The sequence below is a fragment of the Euprymna scolopes genome, chromosome 10 (genome assembly GCF_053919585.1).
Source record: "Euprymna scolopes isolate OS-2025 chromosome 10, ASM5391958v1, whole genome shotgun sequence".
In the NCBI taxonomy this organism is placed as follows: domain Eukaryota; kingdom Metazoa; phylum Mollusca; class Cephalopoda; order Sepiida; family Sepiolidae; genus Euprymna; species Euprymna scolopes.
The window spans coordinates 45,486,532-45,513,284 of NC_136491.1; the positions used below are offsets into that span (position 1 = coordinate 45,486,532).

The window sequence follows — 26,753 nt, forward strand, 5'->3', positions numbered from 1 at the left end:
ATTTTATTAAATTGTCACGGAAGATTTTCTTACAATTAATATCAAAGGAGTAATGTCAGAATTTAAAATACACTTAAATTGTAAATGGTTGTGTTATTGTAAGCTGTGTTAGATATTAATTTCATAGTCATTATGACGTTGCTGGTATGGAGTTCTTTGGCAGTCCCTTTTTTAGGGTTCTTCAATTTGGGTGAAAGCTTCTTGGGAAGAGACGATTTTAGGGAGACATTTTTAGTGAAAACGGTTTTTAGATTTATACTTAAATGTTAGAAAGTGATAGAAACGTTAGATGATAAACATAAATTAAATAATGAATTCAAAAGCATAAATTCACAAAAGAGATTTTATATGTATTTAAAAGCAGAAATTTACATAGATATGTAAATATAGAATGTTCATACTTTAAGTCTTTGCAGAGTAAAGAAGGTTCATATGCTATGATATCGAAGAAATTTAGGTACCTCCACGGCGATGTGTAAAACGTCAATAGTACACATTTTTATAGTGACGTTATCATTTCGTATGTTTGTGTTAATTTCTATGGATAAGCGTTTGCGTTATAATTATTAATGGAGTAACGTTTTTTTTTTTGCTATGGATAAAAAATAATATAAAACTTAACTTTTGTAAAACAAATACATTTTTATTAACAAACTACACAGACTAGAGTTAATAAAATAAAATTTTGACATATGTATTCAAAAATAATGTTCCTTAAAAGCCTCCGTACATTTTTTAAAAAAGCGCCAAACATAAGGACTACCCTCTATCAATTTAAATAATAAAATCAAAACGAATTTTTTTTTAAGGTTGATTTTGGATTTACAATTTCTATTATCTCAATATTTTATTATTGGAAACCTGTTATTAAAAAAATCCATTTAAATTTCCTATCACGTAATATTTTAATTTTATATCATTTAAAGCTTTTAAAAAAATAATTATTTTTTAGAATTGTTTTGTTGTTGTTGTAATTCGAATAATTATATTACCGAGAAAAAAATTATCCAGAAAGTGTTATTTTTTTTTTGTTGTTTAACATAATATTGAATTTATGTCCAATTTTATTTACAACTTTGAGGTAAGTGAAATAAATAACATAACTTCAATTTGTTAACAGCTATTTTTATATATATATATATATATATATATATATAAATTACTATTTTTTAATTATTTGATTTTTTCAGCTTTAAAAAATGTTGAAAATTATCAACCCACATTTATTTTGCTTAGTTTTCGGACCATGAAATATAGTGGGGTAGAACACCTAAAAAAAATATTTCCGCTAATATATTTATCGAAATCTACTTTTAATATGTAAGTTTATTTAATAATAATTGAATATCGAAAATTTCAGGAAAATATGATTATTATTTGATTTTTTACTAGATTTTTAAAACATGGGTGTGTGAACGGCTTAAAAAACGTCACTACATAGGAACATTGTTTTAAAGCGTCGATAATGTAAACACGATTTTTGTCTCGCGTTTTCATTATTTTTGTATGCTGTAAATTTTTTTTTTTTTTTTTTTTTTAAATATTAGCAGTTTACTTGAAGCTTTTTCTATTAAATGGAAAAAAATAGAGAATGATAATATTAAATTAAATTACATCGTGTTACATATAGAGGCGGGGGGTTAAAACTATGGCGCGCGTTGGAGGTACCTAAAGAAATTTGAGTCGCTAATTTAAGGGTTGTGAATTATCCATGTGTCTGAAAAATCGTAATGAAAACTTCCCTATGCAATCACAAAAATTACATTTGATAAAAAAGTTATTAATAAAAGTAATGGTCATTTGATGAGTATGGTTTTCATTGTAGAAAAATTTAGTGAGAAATGTTATAAGCGTTAAAATGTATACGTTTATACATTTGTTTACAATCAATGTAAAATCATTAGAATGAAGGACTACAAGCAGTGTGTACAATGTGTTGTAAGTGTGCGTATGCATATGACAGTGTGTGATTGAGTTGAGAATGGTAGCAATTAATGGGTGATGTATAATAATATTAGCACTGTCTTTGATTTTTTTGTGTCAACTGTTTATTGAAGAAAAAAATCCTGACTGGTATAAAATATTGTTATTTGTTTTTATTAATTCAGATGGATGCATATGCAAATCTGGTTGTCCAGAAACAAGTTTAAGCATTTTAGACACTGAATAGTAAATTTTATAGCTACAGTTCGGACTGCGATTACCTATTTGATTTTGACAGTTGAGCTATAAAAAAAAAAAAGATGCAATCATTTTTCTGCCAAAGTACTTCGGTTTGTCAATTGGTGATTTTATAAACATGTTGATCATGTGATTGGCTCAAAAGAAACTTTATTTCTGGAATGCAGTTGTCCTCTAGTTGGTGTATAAATTGAAATTCAAATATTTCAATTTCAATTTGACTAATTATATCTAACCACTTAAGTTCTTTGCCATTGTCTCTTTCTTCAATGTTGCTTTCTCATAAGAAAAAGCGAGAAAAAAAAAAAGAGTAAGGACAAAATAGGGAGAGAAAGAGAGGTAGTAATCTTAAACCAGTTGGTATACAATCTCGCATGCATTCACTACAACTCTTCTGATGATTAGGAGATGTAAGAACATCTTTGGAGACAATTTACTAAAACTGAACTTGCTTTGAATGAAAGTTGAAATAGATTTTAAATTGTAAAAGAAAAAAGTATCCAAGTGACACATGCTGACCAATAAAGAAACAAGATAAAAGAAACTGATAAAAGACATGAAAAAAAGAATCAAAGTGAAGAATCACTGAGAAACAACAAAGAAAATATAGAAAAAAAAAAAAAAAAAAAAACACTAAACAAAACAAAAAAAATTAAGAAAGCAAAAGAAACAATTAGTGCAAATCTACCGGAATTGTTTTATTTTTTCAATTTTGTCTTCAAAATGAGCTTAAATGCTTTTTTTTGTCTGAAGACTTTTAGTCAAAACAAAAAAAAAATTTTTCTTTTTAGATAAACCTAAACATCTTTATAAGAAACTTGTTTATATGCTTAAAATGAAAATGGCTTTTTCAGATTTGCTAAAAAAATCTCAAAAGCAGTTCACTCCATTTGTTTGTGATACACACGCACACATTTTTGGTTTAATTATTCAATTATTATTCCCACAATATATCTTTCCAAGTAATAATTAAGACTATGACAAGAGAATATTCTTTTCATTATTTTGACTCTCGAGTATATATCAGTTAATATCTTATATGTTTTTAGATAGAGTGATGTGGTTCTCAATTGATTAGCTGTGTCAGATATATACTTGAGAGTCAAAACCATGACAAGAATATTCTCTTGTCACAGCCCTAGTAATAATGTAGGGATTTACAAGCAACCCATTACTCGAATAAGCTTTATTTTTCATAAGAAAGAGTTTTAAAATCTATTTTTGCTTTTTCATCTGGTTTCAAGCTTAGGTGAACCATTAATGTTCCTGAAACGTGTGTAAGCATAATGTATTAAAATAATGGTTTGCACTTTGTTCTTGGCTTGAAATAGATTTCTTTAAAACAATAGTAATAAATATATATATTATTATTTGATGTATCTACATAAAATATTATAAGGAGATATATTTTATGTATCAATTTTCAGTAATCAAGCAAATAGAGCCAGGTAGTAAATTAAGAACATATATATATAAGATAATTAAACTACACAGAGGCTTCCACATTTCATCCCCATAGGGAATCAGCATTTTAGCCTAACAATTCCTTATGGTATGAAACACAGAAACCTCTGTAGCTTAATGGTCATAAATATATTTTTATAACTTAATTTTGGCAGCAAGTCATTATTCAAGCATGTCTGATTGAACATGACAGTTATTCTTTTTTCCAATTCTTCTGGATATTTTTTTTCCATTCACTGAGTGATCATTTTTATTTCAGCTGGCATGCTATATAAAATGGCACCCAAAAGTTGTTGTTCAGCCATATTCTTCAAGCACTTTTTATCAGTGCATCCAATTATCATCATTTAAAAAAAATATATCTAAATACACTAAGCCTCAAAGGAAAAGAAAACGATAACAATAATTGCTCCTGATAATTGAATGCACCGATAGAAAGCGCTTAAGAATATGGCTGAACAACAACTTTTGGGCACCATTTTATACAACATGCCAACTAAAATTAAAAAGACCGCTCGACGAATAGAAAAATATCCAGAAAAATCGGAAAAAAGAATAACTCATGTTCAATCAGACGTGCTTGAATATGTGTATATATATATGTGTGTGTGCGTGTATATATATATATATATATATATATATACACACACACTTTTTAGCCCATTAAAAACAAGTAAAAATTATGGTCTATTGACGTAGGAATGCTTTACGCTAAATTGATGGTTGAATATGGTTAAATTTGTGCTCATTTTTGCATTAAATACTAATCCTATTAATCCTAACTGTGCACTGAACGGATATTATAATACTTAGTTCGCTGCACTTTATGATAAAGGTTCATACAAAATTTCAGCTAGATTGGTCCAGTAGTTTCCAAGTGAAACAGACAAAGAGAAATATAATATGGATATAAGTAATAATACTATAACATCTAGATAACATTAGATTTAAAGCTTTAAGAGTTTATACTAGAATAGACTCATGGCATAATGGTTAAAGGCATTGCTTAAGAATCAGTTCCAAGTAAAAATCCATACTACAGTCGATAATAAGTAATAATGACATAAAAATTCTACTTGTCATAACTGATGAAATGAGAACACTACCCCCATAAATTAAATAAAAGGACTGTTCAAAATTCTACTCAGATTCTCCGAGTTTGACAAAAATTTTCAAGTTCTAAAAGATGTACCTGAAGAAGGTTAAAGGTTACATTGGCCGAAACGTAAAAAAATAAAAAATAAATAAAACATAACCATAATGAGAACTGTAGTACAAATAGTCCAAAATGTTAGTTAAGTTTGAAATAACATTTTCAAATGTATCTAAATATCTATATGAAATTCTGTTCATCTTTCAATCATTCTGTTGAACACTTCAAAATAGTATTTTAATAGCTTAAACATTACAGATTGAATATTGAATAGATGTATCTTAATATCTGTTCTTTTTTATTTTTGCTTTCAATGTCCAACATTGAAGTTTGTTTCTTTTTAACAAGTCAAAATACATAAAAAAAATTAGTTTCTGATTATTTATCTTTTAGAAAAAAACAAAAAACAAATAAAAAACGAAAAACGGATATCAAATTTCTTATTAAAAAACATGCAGTTGAATTAAAAAAAGAAAATGCTTAAAATTTTCAAAAAGCAGCCAACCAATGCCAACAGCAAAGATGATTAACATTTTTTTTTCAATCTTCTTTTATTATTTAACTACAAAGATATTTAGTGATATTGTATCCTCACATTTATGGTGAACTGTTATATGATAAACACTGGCTATTGCATTGTGGGTTCACCATGATACTTCATTAATATGTGCTGTCATTAATGAATTCTAAGCTCAATCTGCAGTCATCAATATATACAAAATGTAACAAGTGATATATGAAGCAATTTAAAACCACTTGGTTTACTTATTAATTGTTTGTTGTAATTGGTTAAGATCTATTCAGAAATAGCTTACCCAACATTGCATGGGAGTTCCATTTTAATTTTGTTCAAATTTAATCACGAATATTTAGGATTTATTTTCATTTTTTTATTATTATTAAATTTATAGATAAAAGGAAAGTGCATCATAGTCAATTTTTATCCCAATTCTTCCCCCACAGGATTGTAAAATTTAAATTTGTTAATTACATTGTTTTAATTAACTATTTCAAATAAATTATTAAACAATTTAATTTTTTTTATTAATTTTACAAATCATGTTTTATCATATTTCGTTTAACATCAGTTGAAATGTTGGCATGGGTTGGACAGCTTTTAGAAATTGACTTTCCAACCAACCCATCTCTGTCCAGGTTTTTTCACTCTTTCTCTCAGGTCTATTTTTATCACTTTCTCTCATATTTACCTTGGCTTTCCCCTTTGAAATAAATTTGCTAACTCAACTGTTCTACATCGACTAACATAAGAACTCTTTTGCACACATCTGCCTATATACTGTTCAGATTTAATCTTTCTCTGAAATCATCAGGCTGTATTTAAGACTTCCATAAGACATCCATTGTATCATTCTCATATCAGTGGAATGCATGTCCTCAACCCTCACTGACCAGATTTCACTTAATATATATTGATTTGTTAAAAATAATATAGGCACAACCTTTCACATCAAAATGCATATACATCATATTTTCATTGAATTTGATCCATAGTCAGATTTCTCTTGATTTCAATTTCTTTTTAAAACCTTATGCTTCAATCTTAAATTTCAGATTTTTTTCCAAAAATCAAAATGCGATTTTGATCAAAATTGGTATAAGGATTCTAGACAGAAGGTTAAGTATCATTATATTTTGAATTTAATCATCATACGGGGGCATAAAATTTGTGCAAAACTGTTTTTGCTTGGTGAAAATCAGTAATCTCCTAGGTAATAGTAAAAAAGAAAAAAAAAAAAAAGCATTAAAAGTTCAAGTCCTTCAATCATTAAACAAGTATTAATGACTTGTAAGTCTGTCACATCAGATTCTTAGATACTGATATCAAGAGTTAGAAATTAAAAAAAGAAAACTGACAAAAAAAACAGATTTCCAATTATTTGATATGGTGTCAGATTGTAAGAAGTTTTGTCTGCTTTTTTAAGGTTTAATAATAACAAAAAAAAAAAGATAAATTTGTATTAAAAAATGTAGGTATTTTATTAGGTTGTCTGCAAGGTGGTGGAGGCTGGAGCAATAAAAATCTAAACCAAATAAAGGGAGACAATAAAAGTGATATCCTTTTCCAATAAAACTTATTTCTTAATTTTCGATACTTCCCTGCAACCTCTATCTCACAGAAGAGATGTTGCGAGTTTGTCTCTTCTGTATCGTTATTTTCATGGCAAGGGCTCGACTGAGCTTCAATCTATGGTGCCCCTCCCTCATCAAACTTTCACAAGAAACACTCGTCTAGCTGAAAACACTATCAATAATCCCCCCCCCACTCTTTATCTGTGCCTAAACCTATACGTAGATTCCATGAACAAAGCTTCTTTCTTAGCATGCCTGTGGAACTGTCTTCCGTTTTCTTGCTTTCCAGCTGACTACAATCTGATTGTCTTCAAGTCCAATGTAAACAAATTCTTGATGAGCTGTTCCACTTAAGTTAACAAATGTTACCGAATTTCCATTACTAACAATTACTATATTGTCCAATTGACTACTGTACACTCTTAACCCTTATCCTCGAGTGGTCTCTGGGCCTTGATAAGTGGTGATGCCTATGTAAAAACAAAAAAAAAAAAGTTTGGAAGGATAATATTTTTGTTCATCTCCTCTTTCAGCACACCAACTGCCACCATACTGCAAACAGCCTTATATATAACATGCCTATATCCTAATTTACTAGCAATGTGTCAAGCAAATAACCATACTCTAAAAAAAAAAAAAAAATAAATAAAATTTATTGCACTCAGCATTCTTCTTTATGACAGTTTATTTCAACATCTTATGTTGTAGCACAGAATTAAATAAGCATAATCTATTTTGATTTTGTGGAAAAAACTTTCACATTTAAATGTATAAAATTCTCTGTGAATGACAATGGAAGTAGTCCCAGTCCCCTCTATGTGCTAAATCTGTATGTGAGCACCCCCTCCTAAATAAGCCATAGGAATAGAATTTCCTTAAAACTTCAAATATGCACATCTCATTTTAAAGCAGTTTTAATTTTTAGTTTTTGTTTGGTTAGGTAGTTTCTGTTGTTTGAAATCAAGAATTATAAAATGTTGGATACATTTTTGTTTTTAGAGATAAAAGTGATTAATAAAAATACACAGCAAATTATAAACATTGCTTATGGAAGAAAACAAAGATTAAAACGAAATAAAAAAATTTGAAGAAAAAAATATTTTCAAATAAAAAAGAAACCTTAAATCTTTTTTTAAATGTTGTATTGTATACATAGTAGTAAAAATCAAATAAGCATATCAAATGGTTTTAGGGCAGGGCTCCCCAAAATGTGTAAACAAAACATTTTTTAATTATTTATTTTGCTAACGAGTCATCACTTATCAAGGTGGAAAACCACTCAAGGATAAGGATTAAAGAAATGAATAGATCAGTAGTTGAATGATGAATATTAGGAGAGGATTGAAAATAGATTTAATAAAATTTAATGACTTATGAGGATGCTTTGTGACAAGTGTTTGACATTAGATTTGAAGATGACTATGTTGTAGGCCTCAAGGAAACAATTTTGTGCCAATGTGTTCCATAGATGAGACATTTTGGGAAAGAAAATGTTCATGACATAAGATTAAAATAAAAAAAAAAAAAATAAAAAAATCACTATAACTACACAACCATAGAATCCAAACCATAACGTGGAGTTTCTATCTCCATATGTTATATACTGGGTGATATGGCTGTGACGTCTATTTTGTTAGCACCGTCTATATCCTAGCTATCCGAGATTTTTGAATATCTCGATAGATAGATAGTTTGTTTGGGCATATATGCATATGTTGTTGTCTCGTCTAGTGAATGGAATCACCGCTGTTCATCTATCTATGAATAACAAGACGCTTTGTTATAAAACAATTTGATTTATTTAATAACAACATATACACATCAATACGGCGGTGAAGCAATGAGAGGGTGGCGGGAAGGGTGTGGTTGCGACCGTGACAGGCAGTTGAGCGTCGTCTGTCCTTTTCTGCTGTCACCTCTCTCTGTCTCTCTTGACTTGTTTATGATTGCTTTTTATGAATTTTCCCGTTAATCGATTTACGTAATCGACCCACATTCTGACCCTGTTGATATTTGCATTTGGTCTTATTTGCGGCCGAATTACGTCATCTTATTCCCGGGTTTCATTTTTTTCGGTCAGGGTTTTAAGTTCATCCGAACTTTGCTCCATTCAACGTCTGACCCATAAACTGACTTGCGTCATAGGACGAGGTCATCCAATTCCAGTTCATTCGTTCCTCCCCTTCTTATTGTACACATATACAACTGATAGTGTTATTTTTTCTTAGCTAATTTGCTAGTATTTTACTTTTGTATTCTTGCATTTAGGGTTTCTAAAATATTTTCAGCAATTATTTCTGCAAATATATTTGTGTCAAGAATCTGTAAAGAGAGCCTATATCAAATTCTCACTAAGAATAGCTAAATCTTGATTTGCAACTAACAAGCAATATTTCACTTTACAACAATTTCCTTAAATTTGGCTCCACATGTACAATTATGAAATTAAGTATTTGTGAAAATGTTAGAAAAAAAAAACATAGCAACAATAATCTACAAGTACCAACAAATTTATTTAAACAAAATTTATATAGTAAATTATATTAAACCGATTATTTGTTAATCACACTCCTCCACCCAAAAAAAAAACATCAGTTTAATGGTCTTATTATTGCAAATTACTTTTAACCATGATTTATAGATATTATTAAAAAAAAAAAAAAAACAAGGATGTAAATAAAAATTTAATGATGTTTTTGAAACAGTTGAGAAAAAGTATTTGGGGACCCCTGACTTACAAAATAAATGGCCAAAAGTGAAGGAAAAAAAAATCATAAGTAATCCTAGTTAAGGATTTGACAATTTTTCAAAAGTATTCACCATGAATCTTTTCATATGTTTAATGATAAAACATGTAAAAAAAAAAAAAAAAAAGATTAAATTAATCTTGTAAAAATCTGGACTAAGTGTAGATACAGCACTCCATTTATACTAGCAGATAAAAAGTATAAATTTAACATTATATTGGATCTAATGTCACGAAAAAAGAAAAAAAAAACATTTTCAAAATGTAAGCCAAACATATTTTCAAATTGACTCAGTCCCAGAATATACTTTTCCATTAAAAATGTTAAAACAATGTTTATCTATTTCTGATGATATATATATATATATATATATATATATATATATATATATATATATATATATATATATACACATACATACACACACACCTACTTATGTAACATTTAGATGTAGGTGCATAAAAACAAGCTTCTTTTTTTTTTTTTTTTTTTTTACATCATTGTAGCTAAAAGGAAACACAGAAACCTTGGCTGCCACATAACCACTAAGAACACCTTTACAACTAGAAATCATTACCTAAATGAGCCAACTGCTTATGTGTCAAAGAGGAACAGATGAAAAAGGGGAATTGTAGAAATTTGGGCTACCATATCACCACTATGATAACTAGAAATCAACTACTGAGAAACAAAAAATTGTCTATCAACAGAAAAGATCACTGCAGATCAAAGAATTCACCCACGCTATGCCACACATATTTCTTAAACATATTATATAGATATATATTTTTTTCTTTTAATTTGACAAATTTTAAATATTAAAATGGGAAATACTGATAGACATCTCAAAATAATGAGCATGCCCACCATAAGATTATTATTGAAAAACTAATACAATTTTATTTTTTTATTGGGAGAGGGGGGTGGGTAAATATAAACTTGTTTAATAAATAACAACAAATAGAAAATAAATTGCCCTTTTACAAAACTAATAAGCTGAGAATGCTGGGGGTGGGGGTGGTGGTCTCCATGAGTGAAAAATTTACTTTTGCCATGACTAATGTTTGTGCAAAATTTTTCAAAAATCCAAGGCGGGGTTATTGAAAAGTGCAAACAAATGAACAATTTTGGGGCAATTTTACCCCCCCCCCGGGGGAGTTAGACCAGAAAACCCATTCTGGCAAAAATTTATTTTTATCATAACTATTGTTTGTGCAAAATTAAAAAATCAGAGAAAAGTGTGAACAAACGAACAGGAGTGAATTACTAGGTCCAATTGTTCCTTTGTCAGGAAACCAATATGTAAATATTATGAAGTTTCATCAGACTTCCTGCTGGCTTGGCAGGCCAAGAGCATGCTCACGGTATTTCTACTTGATTGTTACTTTTAGTACCTTACCACTAGAAAATCAAAAGTATACCTTGTGTTTGATTGTTCCTATTTACAATGCCTCCCCACAGGACAGAGTTAGACACCAGGGTCGTTTTTTAATGTGGAGAAAAGGAACAAAAATAAAAATTGTCTCAGTCGTGAAGGATTTCTCCTCCACTGAAAGAGGACAAGAAATTGAAGTGCAGCATCTGAAGAACAGATGGTATTTATTTGCTCCCCCACCGAGCAAATTAGGCACAAGGCCGATTTTTAATGTGAGGAGTTAAGGGGAAATGGGGACCAACTCCCCGGGGAGTAAGGGAGCTGGATAGTGACAATTGGTATGAAGGGTTGCCCCTACATTGACCAAGGTCTTATATGTGGGGTCGCCCCCACATATGGTCTTTGCTTGCAGTATCTGCCGGAACAGATACTACACTTTGATCTTGGCCCGAAGGTCAAGTTTACATTTTTTTTTTTCTGTTTGATTATTGTTGGTAAATTAATTTGGAGAAATATGTAACAAAATAGGCATAGTGAGAGCAGCAAGAGCCCATGCGCTTAAGAAAATTACAAGTATTAGCTGCATCCAAATGGATTTGCCTAAAAAGATCAGATCCACAAGAAAAGAAATTAGTGGGGAATGAGGCGAAGGATAGACTCAAAAGTAACTTTTTGTGCTCTACGTTTAGTTGCATTTTTAATGGCACGTCAGCATGATGCTTCCTTAATCACATTGACACACCAATTTCTGTCAGATCCAAAAGTTAAGCAACATTGATCTGGTCATTACTAAAATGAGTGACCAATTTGGGAATTCCAGGCACTGTATGTAGGAGGACATCGACATCTCCCTGCAAGAGTTGCAAAAACCTAATGTCATCATCTCCTCTAATGAGGATATACATGCGACCGGAGACCGCTTGTGAATCTCATATTCCCATGAAACTTTCTTCCTTTGGAAGAAGCCGGTTAAACCCGCATAGGGTTAGTGCAGATTCTATTTTTTTTTTTCATGATGCCTAGTGTTGTGTTGAAAAGATCTGCAGAACATAATTTTTTGTATTATTTGCACACCTAGTTTTCAAGGAGATGATCAGGCGCATCCAGAGTTGTGTTAGGGTTTCTATCTGAACTGATATGATATGAAACCCAAAATCAGAAACGAAAGCAGTGAATCACTGAAGATCGCCCTTGAGGCATTCATAAGAATGTTTTCATGATTAGTCTTTTTTTTTTTTTTCCTCCCCCATACATTTCTGATCGTTACTCTTAAGAAATGAGACTTGTTTTTAATAAAAATAAGTTGCTATTTACTTACCTTCCCAATTGAGCAGAATTAAACACGACAAGGGAAAAATCCAGCACCACAAAATGGGCACTCTGGATTGGGACAAAAATTTTAAAACATGCTTCAATGTAGAAATGACCGAGGACAGAATCAAGTGTAATATCAGGACAGATACTACACCTTAGCCAAAGGAATAAAACTATGTATTTGTACAATTTACATTCAATAACCCAAAGAGTCGATGAATTGTTAAAGAATTCATTTATATATACCATATTTTTTGTAAGATGTAAATATACTAGCAGACTGCCCGGCGTTGCCCGGTTGTAAAATATGCTTAAATATATTTTAATTTATGCAAATTTTATGTTTATCATTATAGAGCCAACACTCTAGTGAATATTATATCAAATTTATAGTAGTGATTTCAAAAGTAAAAAATATGAATTGGGTGCTATCAGCTAGAATGGAAACCAAAATATTTAGTGCTCCAGCCTTGGTCTGTACCGTTTGAGTTATTGTCAGATGGATAAGAAAACATTAAAAATTTAATCAACTTTAATGTATAAATGTATATTTGTGCATGCATACAAGAGTACTTTAAGTTGACTTATGCCTGCCAAGTTCCAATTTTTTTTCAATTTTAACCCCTCAGCTGCTATTTTTACCAGCTTTAGATCAAATCGAATTCGTTCCACAGGTCCAAATCTGCTATATATCAAGTTTCAAGTTTGTAGACAAAAATTGATGGAGGAGTTTGGTAGAGACCGTTCGTCAGGCAGACAAGACCACTTATATACAAAATGTTTTAAAATCAATAGCATAACTTTAAGATAATGTTCTATATATGAAGAGAACCTGCTTTGGGTGTGGGCTCCATTACTAGCCCAGATGTGGCAGGCAATAATACTTTATACATGGGGAAAACTGTGACTTTGTAAAGATATAGGATACTCTCTGGTGGGAGTAATTTTCTTGCATGGTAAAGGGAGACCACCTTCTTTGCAGGAGCCTTGGCAATGTCCTTGATGTATTTGTTCCAATTCATGTTGCCCATAAATGTTAAACCGAGGAGTTATATGGATGAGCTCTCATGTAGAATGTCATTAGTCATGGCAATTGGTAGTTGAAAAGATTTTTTGTAGTTGATAAAGGAAATGGTCTTTGGTTTGTTCTGATCATATTTATTTATCGGCATTTAGTTTGTTGCACTATTACCCGAAAGAAGAAAGGCTAAAATTCGCAGGTTACCAACAGGGTCCCCACATATGAGCTATCAAAGGAACCCCTGCCATTTATGATGCTCAGATCTTTCTTCAGAGTCTTATGGATTTTATATTTGTTCCATGTTGTCATCATTTCCATAGTTTTGTCGGCATGTGTGGCAAAACAAAGCCCAGGTTTGTTTTACCTGTAATTTTGTCACAGGGATAAGCTTTATTTTTCCCATAAGTAGAAATAAGAGCATTATAAAACACATTGTACATGTTAGATGTTTGCAAAATAAAATGTTGATCAGTATTTGTTTACAATGTTCTAACTCAGAAAGTAAGTGCTTCCGAACCTATATACTCATACAGAACTTGACCAGAAAGTTATTCCATTGATCTTCCAAACACCTTGCATGAAGAATAGAAATTATTAGGTCTCAGAGTCAAGATATTAGCAAACATAAATACAAAAAGCTTCCTAGATATCACTTCGTATTTAGATAAAAAGTAACACATATTACAAAGTTTACAATATACAATGTCGATCAGTATTTGTTTCTGATAAGGAATATATTTGTTTTAATACATAAGTGGTCTTGGCCTACAGTAATCAAGTTGCATGAATTAATGGGTTTTGTGACTGCAGCTTTTGGTGTATTTTTTTTTTAAATCTCCCCATAGTTTTTTTTTTTAATCTCCCCTAAGCTGCTCTACCTGTCCATATTTATGGCTATCACCAACCAATCATATTCTTGTAAGGAGGAATCCGGATATAATCATATTCATTACATCAATTTCAATGGTCTATGACTCAGAACCTAAGCATTTCTAGATCAAAGCTTATGAGAACTTTTTTTTTTTTCTAAATATTTACACATATACAACATAATACCACAGTTATGCCATCAATTTTTCTAACACTATTTATATTTGTTAGTAAATATTTTTTTTATAAAGTAAATTATTTTTTAATTGGAATTCATTATTGAGATAAGTATTATTTATTAATTTATTTATTGCGGACTATTATTCTCATCTTTCTTATTCTCTGAATTTCTACGGTTCCAGGTTTCTACGGTTTATTCTCATCTTTCTTATTCTCTGAATTTCTACGGTTCCAGGTTTCTACAGTTTATTCTCATCTTTCTTATTCTCTGAATTTCTACGGCTCCAGGTGAGACTTCTCTGAAGATAGCGGTTTCAATCCTACCCAAAGCCGGCCAGAGGCTTACTTGGCCAAATTGTGGTGAGACAATAACAACTATAGATGGCAGTAATTGCTGAGAATGCAGTTAGGAGATTCAGAGTTCCTATCCCATCGCGGTTACCACCTGACGAAGTCCATAGGAATAGTTGGCCAAAATGTTGTGATAACTAATAAAAGATGTGGATAATAGTCTGCAATAAATAAATTAATAAAAAGTAAATTAGTTTTTTTTTTTACTATCGGGTCATAACTTATCACTGCTAAGAGCCACTCAAGGATAAAGGTTAACAAAACTGAATAAATTCCAGTCGAAATATAAGGAACACTATGAGAGTACTAATATTGATAAATGATATGAACTGCATTTAATTACTTTTGAGATGGTTTTTGACAAGAGTTTGTTGACATTAGATTTAAAGAAAATCAAGTTGTAATCAGCAGGAACACAGTCTCACAGTAATAAGTTCAATAGATTGGAAGCACTGTCTATAGAAATTCTGCCTGATTATAGATACATCGAGGGAGAAAGGTAATTTCAATGGATTTGCATTATTATATGAAAATCAAGTCAATTTGAATGTCTTTACATATGGAAAGGTATGGGGTTTGATTAATATCAGATACGGTGTCATACTAAACTTATCCCTTTCAGCTGCTAGCGTAACTGGAGTGCTGAAAATACACTTGGTTCAAGAAGTTCTTAATTAAACAAATTGCAAAAAAGAAAGAAAGCAAGCAAAGATAGATAAAGAGAGATTGTGTAAGCTGTAGAATGGAGGAAAGTGGCTCAGGTTGCGTACCTTTTGCTTACAAGTGACCTGAAAATGCAAATATGCAAGTCATGTTATGGTGGAAAGCAAGCAGAAAGATTTAGGGAAGGGGAGAAAGAGAAAGAACCCATTATTGCTAAAGTCACCTAAAAAGAAAATAAAAATAAAAAGGATGAATAAAAAAAACAAAAAACAAACAACAACAACAAAAAAAACATTTGTTCTTTGGAAGAATGGTGGTTTATATCAAACCAAGTTTTCAGAGTAAAACTAATATTGTTGAACCTTTAAAACGATAAGCTGCAGAGATGTTCTTTTACAATAACAGGGTACAAGTGAAAAAAAATCATATGTCATTGCTTCAAGAGCAAAAATGAACTATAATACTTGAAGTTTGTTTTTAAACAAAGTCAAACCAGAAATTACTTTCAAATTTCAAAGTATCACAAAATGTACATATAATAAACAGATTGACTTTACATTTTATTTGGATTATTCACCCAACGTTCTGATCAATGTAACCTCCAAACTTTTTCAGGTATATCTTGTTAAACTCAAGAGATTACATCAACCGAAACGTTGTGTGAATAACACTCAATGAGAACAGTAAGTCTGAATAATCCAAATACAAATTATCGATCCTCATAAAAAAAAAAAAATCAGAAACACAAGATCAACTAGTTGATGATGATTTCTATTTTCATTGATTACTACACCAAGATGTAAGAGATGGCAGATTCCTTTCCTTGGATTACTTGATTTATTTTAGATTCTCATCTTACAATGCTGAGAGGTGATGGTGATCTAGTGGTTAACAACACAGACTGATGACCTGGGTGTCCCAAGCTCAAATCTAGTTCGTTCTACAAAAATCACTTTCACTCAGGATGCTGGCAAACTTCATGTGGCCCCTCTCGTAATCCCCAATGTCTTTTTAGAAAAAATTCTGACTAGAAAGATATTGGGAAATCCAATGCCAACAATTGAATCTTCGGATTCATATGAGATGATGACCTTATAATGATGAGTGGCATCATGTATCATTTTATTTTTTAGTATGACTTCACTGAGGATTGGATCCTCGTCTCCAGGCTCATTAGTAAATACTAACAATTATGCCACATGGGTTGGTCAAAGTTCCCAATCTGTTATTAATAGATTAACCATATCAGGATCCTTCATGATTTGAAAGTAATTTTTAAGTCTTTAAACTGTTGATAAGAAAGTAAATTATAATTTCAAAACAAAAGTCTAGTATTACGGTTCATTTGTGATCCTAAACCAAATGAAAATATGAATTTACATGCACAGCCTGTTTGTGATAAACAAAATCTAATCTGCAGGAGTTGATCTGGATAAAAAAAAATTGAAATTTCGATCAGTCTACAAAGAAATCTATATAATAATACACCAAGCCACTTTTTGTCCAGATGTAAATTAAAACTTTTCACACATGTTTAAAAGTGTCCAATTAGGGAAGATGATTAGGGATTAATCTATTGTCACTAAGGTGAAAATTTTGCCTTTACACATTTTAAAATGAATTGTTCCAAAATCAAATTATATCACTCCATTTGACTAAAACAGTACAATTTCAGAATAAAATTTAAAAAAGGGACATTGGTTTTATGGATTTTAAGAATATTTAGCCGACATTTATTTTTCTGATGACAAAGAATTTTTAATGTGTTAAGAATAATTAAATTGCTACAAAATTGTAAATAAAGATTCATTTTATTTATTTCAAGACAATGATGATTTTAGACAATTTATTTATTTCAAGACAATGATAATTGTAGACAATGATAATTTTATAGAAAATGAAAGTAATAGCATTGCCCCTGACAGAGATTATTTCAAAAAGAATATTAATCATTAACAATAAATTATAAAGATTGATGTACAGAAGACCATGGAATTTCTGTATAGTTTCACACTAGTATTAGGATAACATTCTTATTTGAATTGTGAGCAATTTTTACATTAAAAAAAAAAAAAAAAAAAGTTTCATGAGACAAAATGACTCTCTGGCAATTTCGTTACCCCTTTTTACACATAAAACATTTTTTTTTTTTTTAATGCTGTAAAAGTGAAAGTAAGAACGTCTGGTACTCTCCATTTCTTTATTTTTAAATCAAGTATAATTTTTACTTATGCTTGATTTGTGGAATCATGAATTTTTTTCTATAAAAATTAAAAAGGTAGGCAAAATTATTTGGGGCTACCCAGCAGTGTCTGGGGAAGTAGTAATATATTTTTATCAATAATTTTTTTTTTTACTGTTGTCACATACAAGGTAACTTATTGTAAAAACCCAAACAACTAATTGAGGTAAAGCTTAAAAAAAGATAAATTAAATCTTACTTGACAAATAGAAGAATTCCAAAGTCATTGAGAACTTGTGATATAGAGAAGTTTTTTTTTTTTCAGTGCCAATGATGCAAATTTTGTTTTTCAAAATGAAGAAAGAAAAAGAAATTTTTTTTTTTTTTAATATAAAATGCCCTGTTCACTTTTTTTTTATCAAGTGTTCAATTTTCAGCAGCTATGACCCTTTTCTTAAAGTGAAGTTAATTCATTCATTGCTGAGAAGTAATGACTAATGCCTGATATGACTGCATTACCCATTCAGAATCTCCCAACTGCATTCTCAATATCAGATAATAAAATAAACGTGGATTTATAAGACTAAAAGATCCAACCTTTGGGGCCCGTGGTGCAGTGGATCTCTATGGTTCCAGGTGAGAATTGTCTGAAGATAGCGGTTTCAATCCTACCCAAAGCTAGCTAGAGGCTTACTTGGTCAAAAACATAGTGAGATGACAACAACTATAGATGGCAGTAATTGCCGAGAATGCAGGAGATTTGGAGTTCCTATCCAGTCGCGGTTACCACCTGACGAAGGCCAGAGGTATAGTTTGCCGAAACATCATGAAACAACAACTAAGATGAGAATAATAGTCCGCATTAAAAAATAAAATTAATAAATAATACTCATCTCAATAATGAATTCCAATTATAAAATATATATTCTTTTCATTCTTTTGACTCAAGCATATATCCGACACAGTAAGACACAGTCAATCAACCGAGAACTACATCAGTCTATATAAAAACATAAGACATAAACGGATATATACTCAAGAGTCAAAACAATGGAAAGAATATGCTGTCGTCACAGTCCTACTTATGACACTAAAAACTAAATCTGCTTAATATTGTAATTTGAAAGGTTTAATTTGGGACAAAATCGGAATAAAAATAATTAGTGAGGCTTTAATCCACAACTTTTGCCTCCTCGCTAATTGATTGATCCACGAGAGCAAGTACAAAATTGTGACAGTATTAAATACAAAAACCAGACTTTTCTCCCCTCTCCCCATCTCTCTTTAGAATCAATTGTTGATCAGCCAAAAGCAACAAAGGAAAGGAAAGAATGAAAGTTAGAGACAAATAAAAACTTTCCTTTTCACTGGTGAATACCAAAAAAAAAATATATTTTTCTGTTATTAAATTAGCATTCACAAATTTTGGACTATAAAGGTAACAACTCTTCTGCCTTTCTTTATTTACAACTAATTTAAACTAAAATATAGACCAGGATTAAATACTAAAAATTAATGAAATCAATGGAAAATAATTTTTTTTTTTTTTTTTTTAAAGCACAAACCAATATTTTCCTTATACAACTAGCAAAACAGATTTTATTATGTAGCTTGCAGTACAAAATTAGGACCTCTAAAGCTTGCATTAATTACATAGTAGAATTATCCGCAGTATATATTGTTTAGTTGTATTAAAAGATTAATGCATATCAGAGATATCTTAGCATGCCAAGCTTGTATACAATCGATTCCATTATGTATGGATGTTGGTAACCTTTATTCTTCTTGTAAGTACCTGGTTACAAAAAGAATTGGGAGAACCAATATCAACAATAGAATCAGGCCTGTCAAAAAAGTTACACAATACCATGATAATTCACATGAATTTGCATTTTTTTGTTGCTTAATACAGATGAAGAATAAAGACGGTTGAAAATTGATTCTTGTTATAAAGAATCAATTGATTCTGCTCTTTCTCATCCACTAAAAGAAAAAAAGAATTTATCATCCTATTCTCATAAGATTTAAAGGAACATGCATGGATATTTGATATTAATATGATACATTTTAGACTAATGTATCTGTACAGAAGAATGTTAAAAGAAGCACCTATACTAGAATAATACAAGAAAATTTTAATGTCATTATATATATTAATTGTCTGTATTTTTGAGATGAGGTGTTTTCATTGATTGAGATTGTCGGACTGACTTCCTCATCTTGGTTGTAATCGTCACAACATTTCGGCCGTTTTGCCATCCGGTCTTCATCAGGTGTTTTGTATTGAACTGGGGAACCGTTTGTTAGGAGTCTCGAACCCAACCCTTTATCATTATTAACAAAAATCAACTAAGAATTGTCCTAGTGACATATGGCTGAGTGGTCCTAGACGTTGTATCAAAGTTTACAGTTACCCAAAGGTGCTGAGTTCAATCCTGAACGAAGACAGTAAAAAGTAACATTCAAAACAGAGAATCAGCAACTATGTCCCAGAGCCTAGCTGGAGTTCGAACACGGTACCCCCCATAATAATAATAAAGGGTTGGGTTCGAGACTCCTAACAAACGGTTCCCCAGTTCGATACAAAACACCTGATGAAGGCCGGAGGGCAAAACGGCCGAAACGTTGTGACAATTACAACCAAGATGAGGAAGTCAGTCCGACAATCTCAATCAATCATATATATATATAACACTTATGTAATTTAATAGAAATAAGCAGTGAAATAACCATTTTCTAAAAAAAAAATTTTTTAAAAATCAAACATTTCTCTACAGTTTACTTGCTTTAGATACATTTTGCAGCTATTCAACTTTTCCATTCCTTCATCTCTTCATATATTAATTAGTAAAAGACTGGAATTTGTTTGCAGATGAAGAACTTCAACGCTGTAAAGCAAGATTCTGTTTACATGAATAGCAATTAGAGAATCGTACACCAAATTTAGTTTATGATTTTGTTCAAGCAAAGCTGTAGAACAAATATAAGAACAAATACCAAATTCGTGCCAATAGTTGTGATGTTGATTACACACTAAAACAAGAAAAAAACAAACAAAAAAAACAAAACAACAAAAGTGAAAGTTTAATTCTACTGCAGAATCATTTGTTTTCATAGCTTTAAACATAAAAATATAATTGCTTAAAAGAAATGTATTGATTTATATAAACCCCAAGCAAGAAATAGTAACATAAATAAAAGCGTACACTAAGTACAAATAAGACACATATATATATATATATATATATATATATATATTATATCTATAATATAAAGCTAAACGTCTGTGTGTGTCTGGTCATGAATAGGCTCCTATATGGTTGACTATATGTAATCAGTTTTTTTTAAATAATGATAGAAGATGTATCGAGACACAGGAATGGGTATGTTTGATCTGGCAGAATGGTGGTTCATTAAACTTGTGGGGTCTGCGTTCGCGCCTGGTCCACAAAGTATGAAAATAAAAAATTTAAAAATTAAAAATAAACGTTTACAAGTGTTTTTGATATAGATGTACATAAGAATACTTTGATAAGTATGTTTTAACTTAAATAGGGATGGTATAATTAAATTGTGGAGGTCTGCATTCACGCCTGGCCTCCATAGAATGGAAATAGGCTCAAACTTTAATAAAGACTTTTCATATCTATCTGCGTAAGTATACTTTGATAATTATGTTTCAGTTTGAAGAAATATGGTATAATAAAATTATGGGGTGTTCGTTCGACCTAACCGCCACAGAATGGAAATATGTCACAAAGTTTAACAAGGTTTTTTAATATAGATCCACAGAATATTGTGATAAGTGTTTCAGTGTGAACAGGTATGGTATAATAAATTATGGGATTTATCTATTTTATTTTTACTTTCATCATATTTTGCTTTGGTTTTGATACCCCCAAATTCAACCCAAATTTACAACCTTCCTTTTCATAATCTATCATACTTTTATAAATCAGAGTCCATTTTGTGTAGGCTGTTTTTGAACCCAGTCAACGACGGGTACTTTTGCTAACACACACACACACACACACACACACACACACACACACACACACACACACACACACACACACGGTGTATCATCCTATGCAAAACAAATATAGAATAGAATGCAGAAGTCAGCTTAACTTTTGTTTGAGCGAAGCTCGGCCATTGATTAAACAAAACTTAAAAAAAAATAATAGATCTGATCGATTAGATACTAAACTAAAGTCTACAAGTCCATAACATACACCATCCCTAAAAAAAAAAAAAAAAAAAAAAAAAAAAAAAAGACACCCCCAAAAAAGGTGGCCATAAAGTGGGTGCTCATTTTATATTAAATTAAACACCAGGTAACATGAATTCCATACATTTTAACCTGACGAAGCCAGAATGAAACTCTGAAGATTCTGTATAGCTTAATCGCCATATATTTACTTACTCTTTCTCTATTAATAAAATAGCTGCAGGTTTGCAACAACAGATGCCACATACAAATCTGATAAATCTATGCTAATAGCCACTATCTTATATAGCTTTCGAACACCATCTTAGACACATTTATTTGTGATAATAAAATACTACATTGCATTCTCTGAGCAACACCATTAAAATATTGTTAGGAGGAAGGAGTAAATATTTAGTCCTACCACTGCTACCAGTTTTTACTGGGACGAATTCTACACGTTCCAGATTCTGTGATTATACCAACCGTAACTGGATCATACATACAGAGACCTAACATCATCTTTCCAATTTCCGCTTCATAAATAATAATGGCTTCCTTTCCAAAGTCCGTCCATTCTGATTGGCTGAGCTCTGATAATTCTCATATTCCAGTTCTTCACTTTATAAACGAATGGTTACTAACATTAAAATAGGGTGTAACTAAGAGACATTATTCCGCCCGGCGTCAAGTTTAATGCATCGGTCATTTCAGTCATGTAAGATCAAAAAATACAAGAGAGAAAATCATTAAACAAGCGTGCCATAAACAATTTACTTGCTTTCTTTTACCAAGTTTAAACCATGCTATCCACTATAAGAATCCTTTGTCATCGTCATCAAAACATCAACAAAAAAATTACACAGCTCTTGTGATTAAGTTTTTTACTATTGAACACATGTTAACATTATGTTAACATTTGGAACCTTTAACACACAGTATACACTACAACACTATCCTTTCTATTTCTTTTTTTTTGTTGACAAGTGTGTGTGTGTGTGTGTGTGTGTGCGCATATGCATACGATACAAATATGGCATAGTGGTCGGACTGCTGTTCCCTTCAATTAGACGGGATCCACGTTGCGTGTAAAGGGCTTATTCTACCCCCTCTCTCACTGTGCGTATTTTCCTTTGCAAATGGTATTCATTTTAGTTGGTGCATACATGTGTGTGTGTGCATGTGTTCAATTCTGTTGCGTCTGAGAATGCGATAAAGTTTCTTCTTTTTCTTAACAGTCTATTTTTTAATTATCAGTGCATTTGTGTTTTGTTTTCTTTCTTACACAATTGTGCCAGGATTGGAATCTTATTTATTCATCAAATTTTCTTATAACTTTTAAACTTGGAAAAAAAAAAGAAAAAAAAAAAAAGGTATATCCAGTGTCTTTCTTCCCCTCTCTAAAACACTAACAAAATTTATTTTTATTTATAGAGTAAGTTACGTTTTTTTTAGATGCTAGGCATTAGTCTATTTTTAAAGTTTATGAAATATCTCAACTGTGGCTTATGCCCTGCATAATCTGTAACGTATGCACACATACACACAAACACACACATTTTTACTTTTTAAAATCTATTTTTATTTTTAGAGTAATTTACATTTTTTTAGATGCTACTTAATACTTAGTAACCGGAAAACATTTATTTACAGAAAATTTAAATGCGATGTTCGTTTTCAGCACAACCAAAAACTATAGTAAACAAGTTTTTAAGGTAGGTTTTGTGTTGGTCTACCAGTCCATAATGTACACCACCCTTAAAAATAAAATAAAAATAACAGACGCCCCCAAAAAAGAGGCCATAAAATGAGTGCTAATTTTACATTAACTTAATATAGAAAAGTAATCCCCCACTTTTTGATACTATAATTTCTTCATATCTTCTAAACTACTCATTTGCTGGAATTTGAAATTTTATTTTCGTTTTCAGCACCCTTGAAAACCTATAAAAGTGGTAATTTTAAAGGATTTTTTGAGGATGGAAAAATACTGCACCTTTACTGAAACATTTTATGACTGTAACACCAAAGAGAGGCAGCGTCAGACCATTAGGGTCGATGTGACGCTTTTATTTAATGTTAACATTTTATCCCGGGCAATATCAGGTAATTGAAAGATAGATGTTAAGATCTTATTCCGGGCAACACCGGTTAACTAAAAGATATATGTTAATATTTTTTGTCCCGGGCCGACATCGAAAAAGAAAGAATTTCAATTCTGCCAAAGTATTTTTTCTCCTTTTCTTCTTCAAAGCATGATTCGATTCTTGATATTTTTTTTTTTCTGATTTGAATTCACATGTACGCATTAGTCAGGTTCAAAGGTAGATTATGCTTTTTGCTTTGAACTAAAAACTACACACACACACACACACACGTATTTGTTGGCATCACAAAATATATTTGTGACAAGATCAAAACAAAGATAAATAATTTCTTTGGAGTTAAAATTTCACACACGCATTTGTCGGCTTCAAAGAATGTTTTTTCGAATCAAATATTAAATGATTTGGTGTGACTCTAATAAAACCATTTGAACCCAAAATGACCTTCCTAGTGTTTTCATTCTCAAGCCGAATCGCAGTTTTGAAATTTAGATCAAGAGATTTTTTTTTGCCACCCGACAATTTTCAATAACATATTTTGTCGAGATGTTAACAGAATAATAAATGGTACATTTCCTTTGATAATGACAAGTGTCACATCTAAGGGAAGAATTCACGAAGCATTTTTTTTTTCTGGACGCAGTTTTCTTACTTACGCGGTTATCGCGTATTACGCAGTTTCCGAATTATCCAATGAGAGAAAACTGGTTATTTTCCATCGGGCATTTTTGGTTGATCGGGGAGGAGTTAGAATTATTCTCGGATTGTGGGAGGTGGCCAATTTTTGTCATCAGTCAAATTACCCAATGAGAGAGAATCAGACGATTTGGTTATTGAGCATTCTGATTGGTCGGGAAGGAATTGGTAATTGTCGCCCCGCCCAGTGCTCTACTATATAAAGACCAAGAAGTTAGAATTAAAACAGATTCCGATTTAGAATTAGCAGAGAGAGTCCAGCCACCTCACTTCTCTCTCTCCCCCCTCGTCTATTGCCCGATAACAAAAAAGGGTTAAGTTAATAGACTTGTGAATTCCAGCAAGTGGAAGCCCCACTTAGAAGTTTAAATGCTTGCTTACAAATTCATACTCCAACCTGTACATATGTTTGTATATATTGCTTTTATGGTTTTCTTTTAATACATTCTATATAACCCAATCTCCGGAGTCTTTGTTATTCAAAATTCTTTGATGTGCTGATGTTTTCATTATTATTTTTTTTTTACTTGTGAAACTGCTTCCGTCAACGAGCACCCGGTATCTCCGAAGACGAAATCTCTAGATGATCACAGAAGATCCGGCCTTGTGGACATTGCAGCAAAGATGATTCCACCAACGCACTGAAGAAGGGCTTACTGGGTGACGCGACGTACCGGCGCAGTTTCATAACTGTAAAAAAGTGCCAAACATAGGCTCTGGATGATGGAGGATCCCCTTAATGTGCGACCTTAAGGGCAAATGTCACATAGCTCACTACACAATGCAGGTCATTAGCTTTTCAACGAGCCTTCATTCGTTAAATTCTGATCATTAGTCGCTGAGATTTTGAACTTATAAAATTGCCAGAAAAGGTGGTGTGTGTGTGTGTGTGTGTGTGTGTATGGTTCTATAGAATGAAACTACATGAAAATTTGCAGTCTTTTTGAAGATTATAATACTATTTTATGGTTAAAATAGTATGACAATTGGTAAAAAGGAACCTATATTTTCAAACCAATAAAATATGCTCAAATTTGCCTATATTTGTATATATAGTGTCATGGCAAGCCAGCTTTAGTTTTGCTGCTTTGGAATGAATTTTCCTTAGGGCTTTTTTGCTTGGTTGTCTCCCCTGTGGCCTTGCCAGGCCACTAATATACAGATGCATACAATATTTGTTTGCAATTTTCAACTGCTTATTTTATGCATTTTTTCACATCTTATTCTTGTCTCCATTAAAACACTGATTATATTTCCACTCTTTTTTTGAGAAATAATTAATTATGGACAATTTTAAATATTAATATTTGTGGAAGTGACATGGAGTGCTCCTTAGAACCTATATCAGAAGCACAAATGAGCTTTCAAACTTCCTCAGAATCAGTAGGAGGATGATCTTTTACATCTAGGGATCTCTACAGTGTGGGGGTGGGATTTTGCAGCCTGCCAGGTCTGTCGAGGGTGTTCACGTCGTGGGGGCACAAGTGCTTGCAGTTCGTCAGAGCATTCACCATTAAAATACTTGTAGAACAGGCAGAGGGATGCAACGTTTCGTCGATGGGACAGAGGCTGAAGCTTAGATGCCAGTTCAGGGCCTATCAGATTGGCGAGTTATCTAAAAGATGATGTCTATCAAATTAATCCATTACAGTGCAGTGCCAAGAAGGAGTATATCAGAGTTATCAACAATTTTGCATGGTGTATGAAAGTGTATTTATTATTGATAAAACAAAGACTATTGTATATTTATAACTGAAACTTAATGGACAAGTTAGGCATAAACTGAAGATTATTTGTACCAAATATGGTTGGATCTCAGAAAGGATTAGAAATTTTATTAACAATTTAATAAGTTGACATTTTTGTAGATTCACCTGCAGATTAGGATGAAAATATTAACTTGTTTTTTTGAAAGAATAAATAAAACAAACTATAAAAAAGTAAAAAAAAGAAACTACAAAAAGTAAAAAAGAAGCAATATGTGGTTCAGATACAAGCTGCTGCTTTTCCAAGGCATTATCTCCTTCATTGGCTAGAAGAAGAGGTGGGGGCTAAGGGTTTCTTCATTAATGCCTATGACACACACAATAGGAAAAAGATCCAAGAGGGCTTTGAAAAAAATTTGTCTCAGCCTTTGGAGTGTACTAGCA

At 31.4% G+C, this 26,753-nt stretch overlaps 1 protein-coding gene across 3 annotated transcripts in view; it reads right to left on the reverse strand.

Annotated features, from left to right (window-relative positions):
- LOC145285963 (AP-3 complex subunit beta-2-like) overlaps positions 1–26,753 on the reverse strand; it is a 119,693-nt gene that overhangs the window by 42,343 nt on the left and 50,597 nt on the right. Inside the window, exon 15 of one of the 3 annotated variants that reach the window (XM_080134490.1) lies at positions 15,518–15,535. The exons of 1 other annotated variant lie outside the window; for it this stretch is intronic. In XM_080134490.1, coding sequence (XP_079990616.1) covers positions 15,518–15,535 — 18 coding nt within the window. Of the gene's footprint in view, positions 1–15,517; positions 15,536–20,589; positions 20,626–26,753 lie in introns of all 3 variants that reach the window. One more of the 3 variants, XM_080134489.1, reaches the window with a different exon arrangement.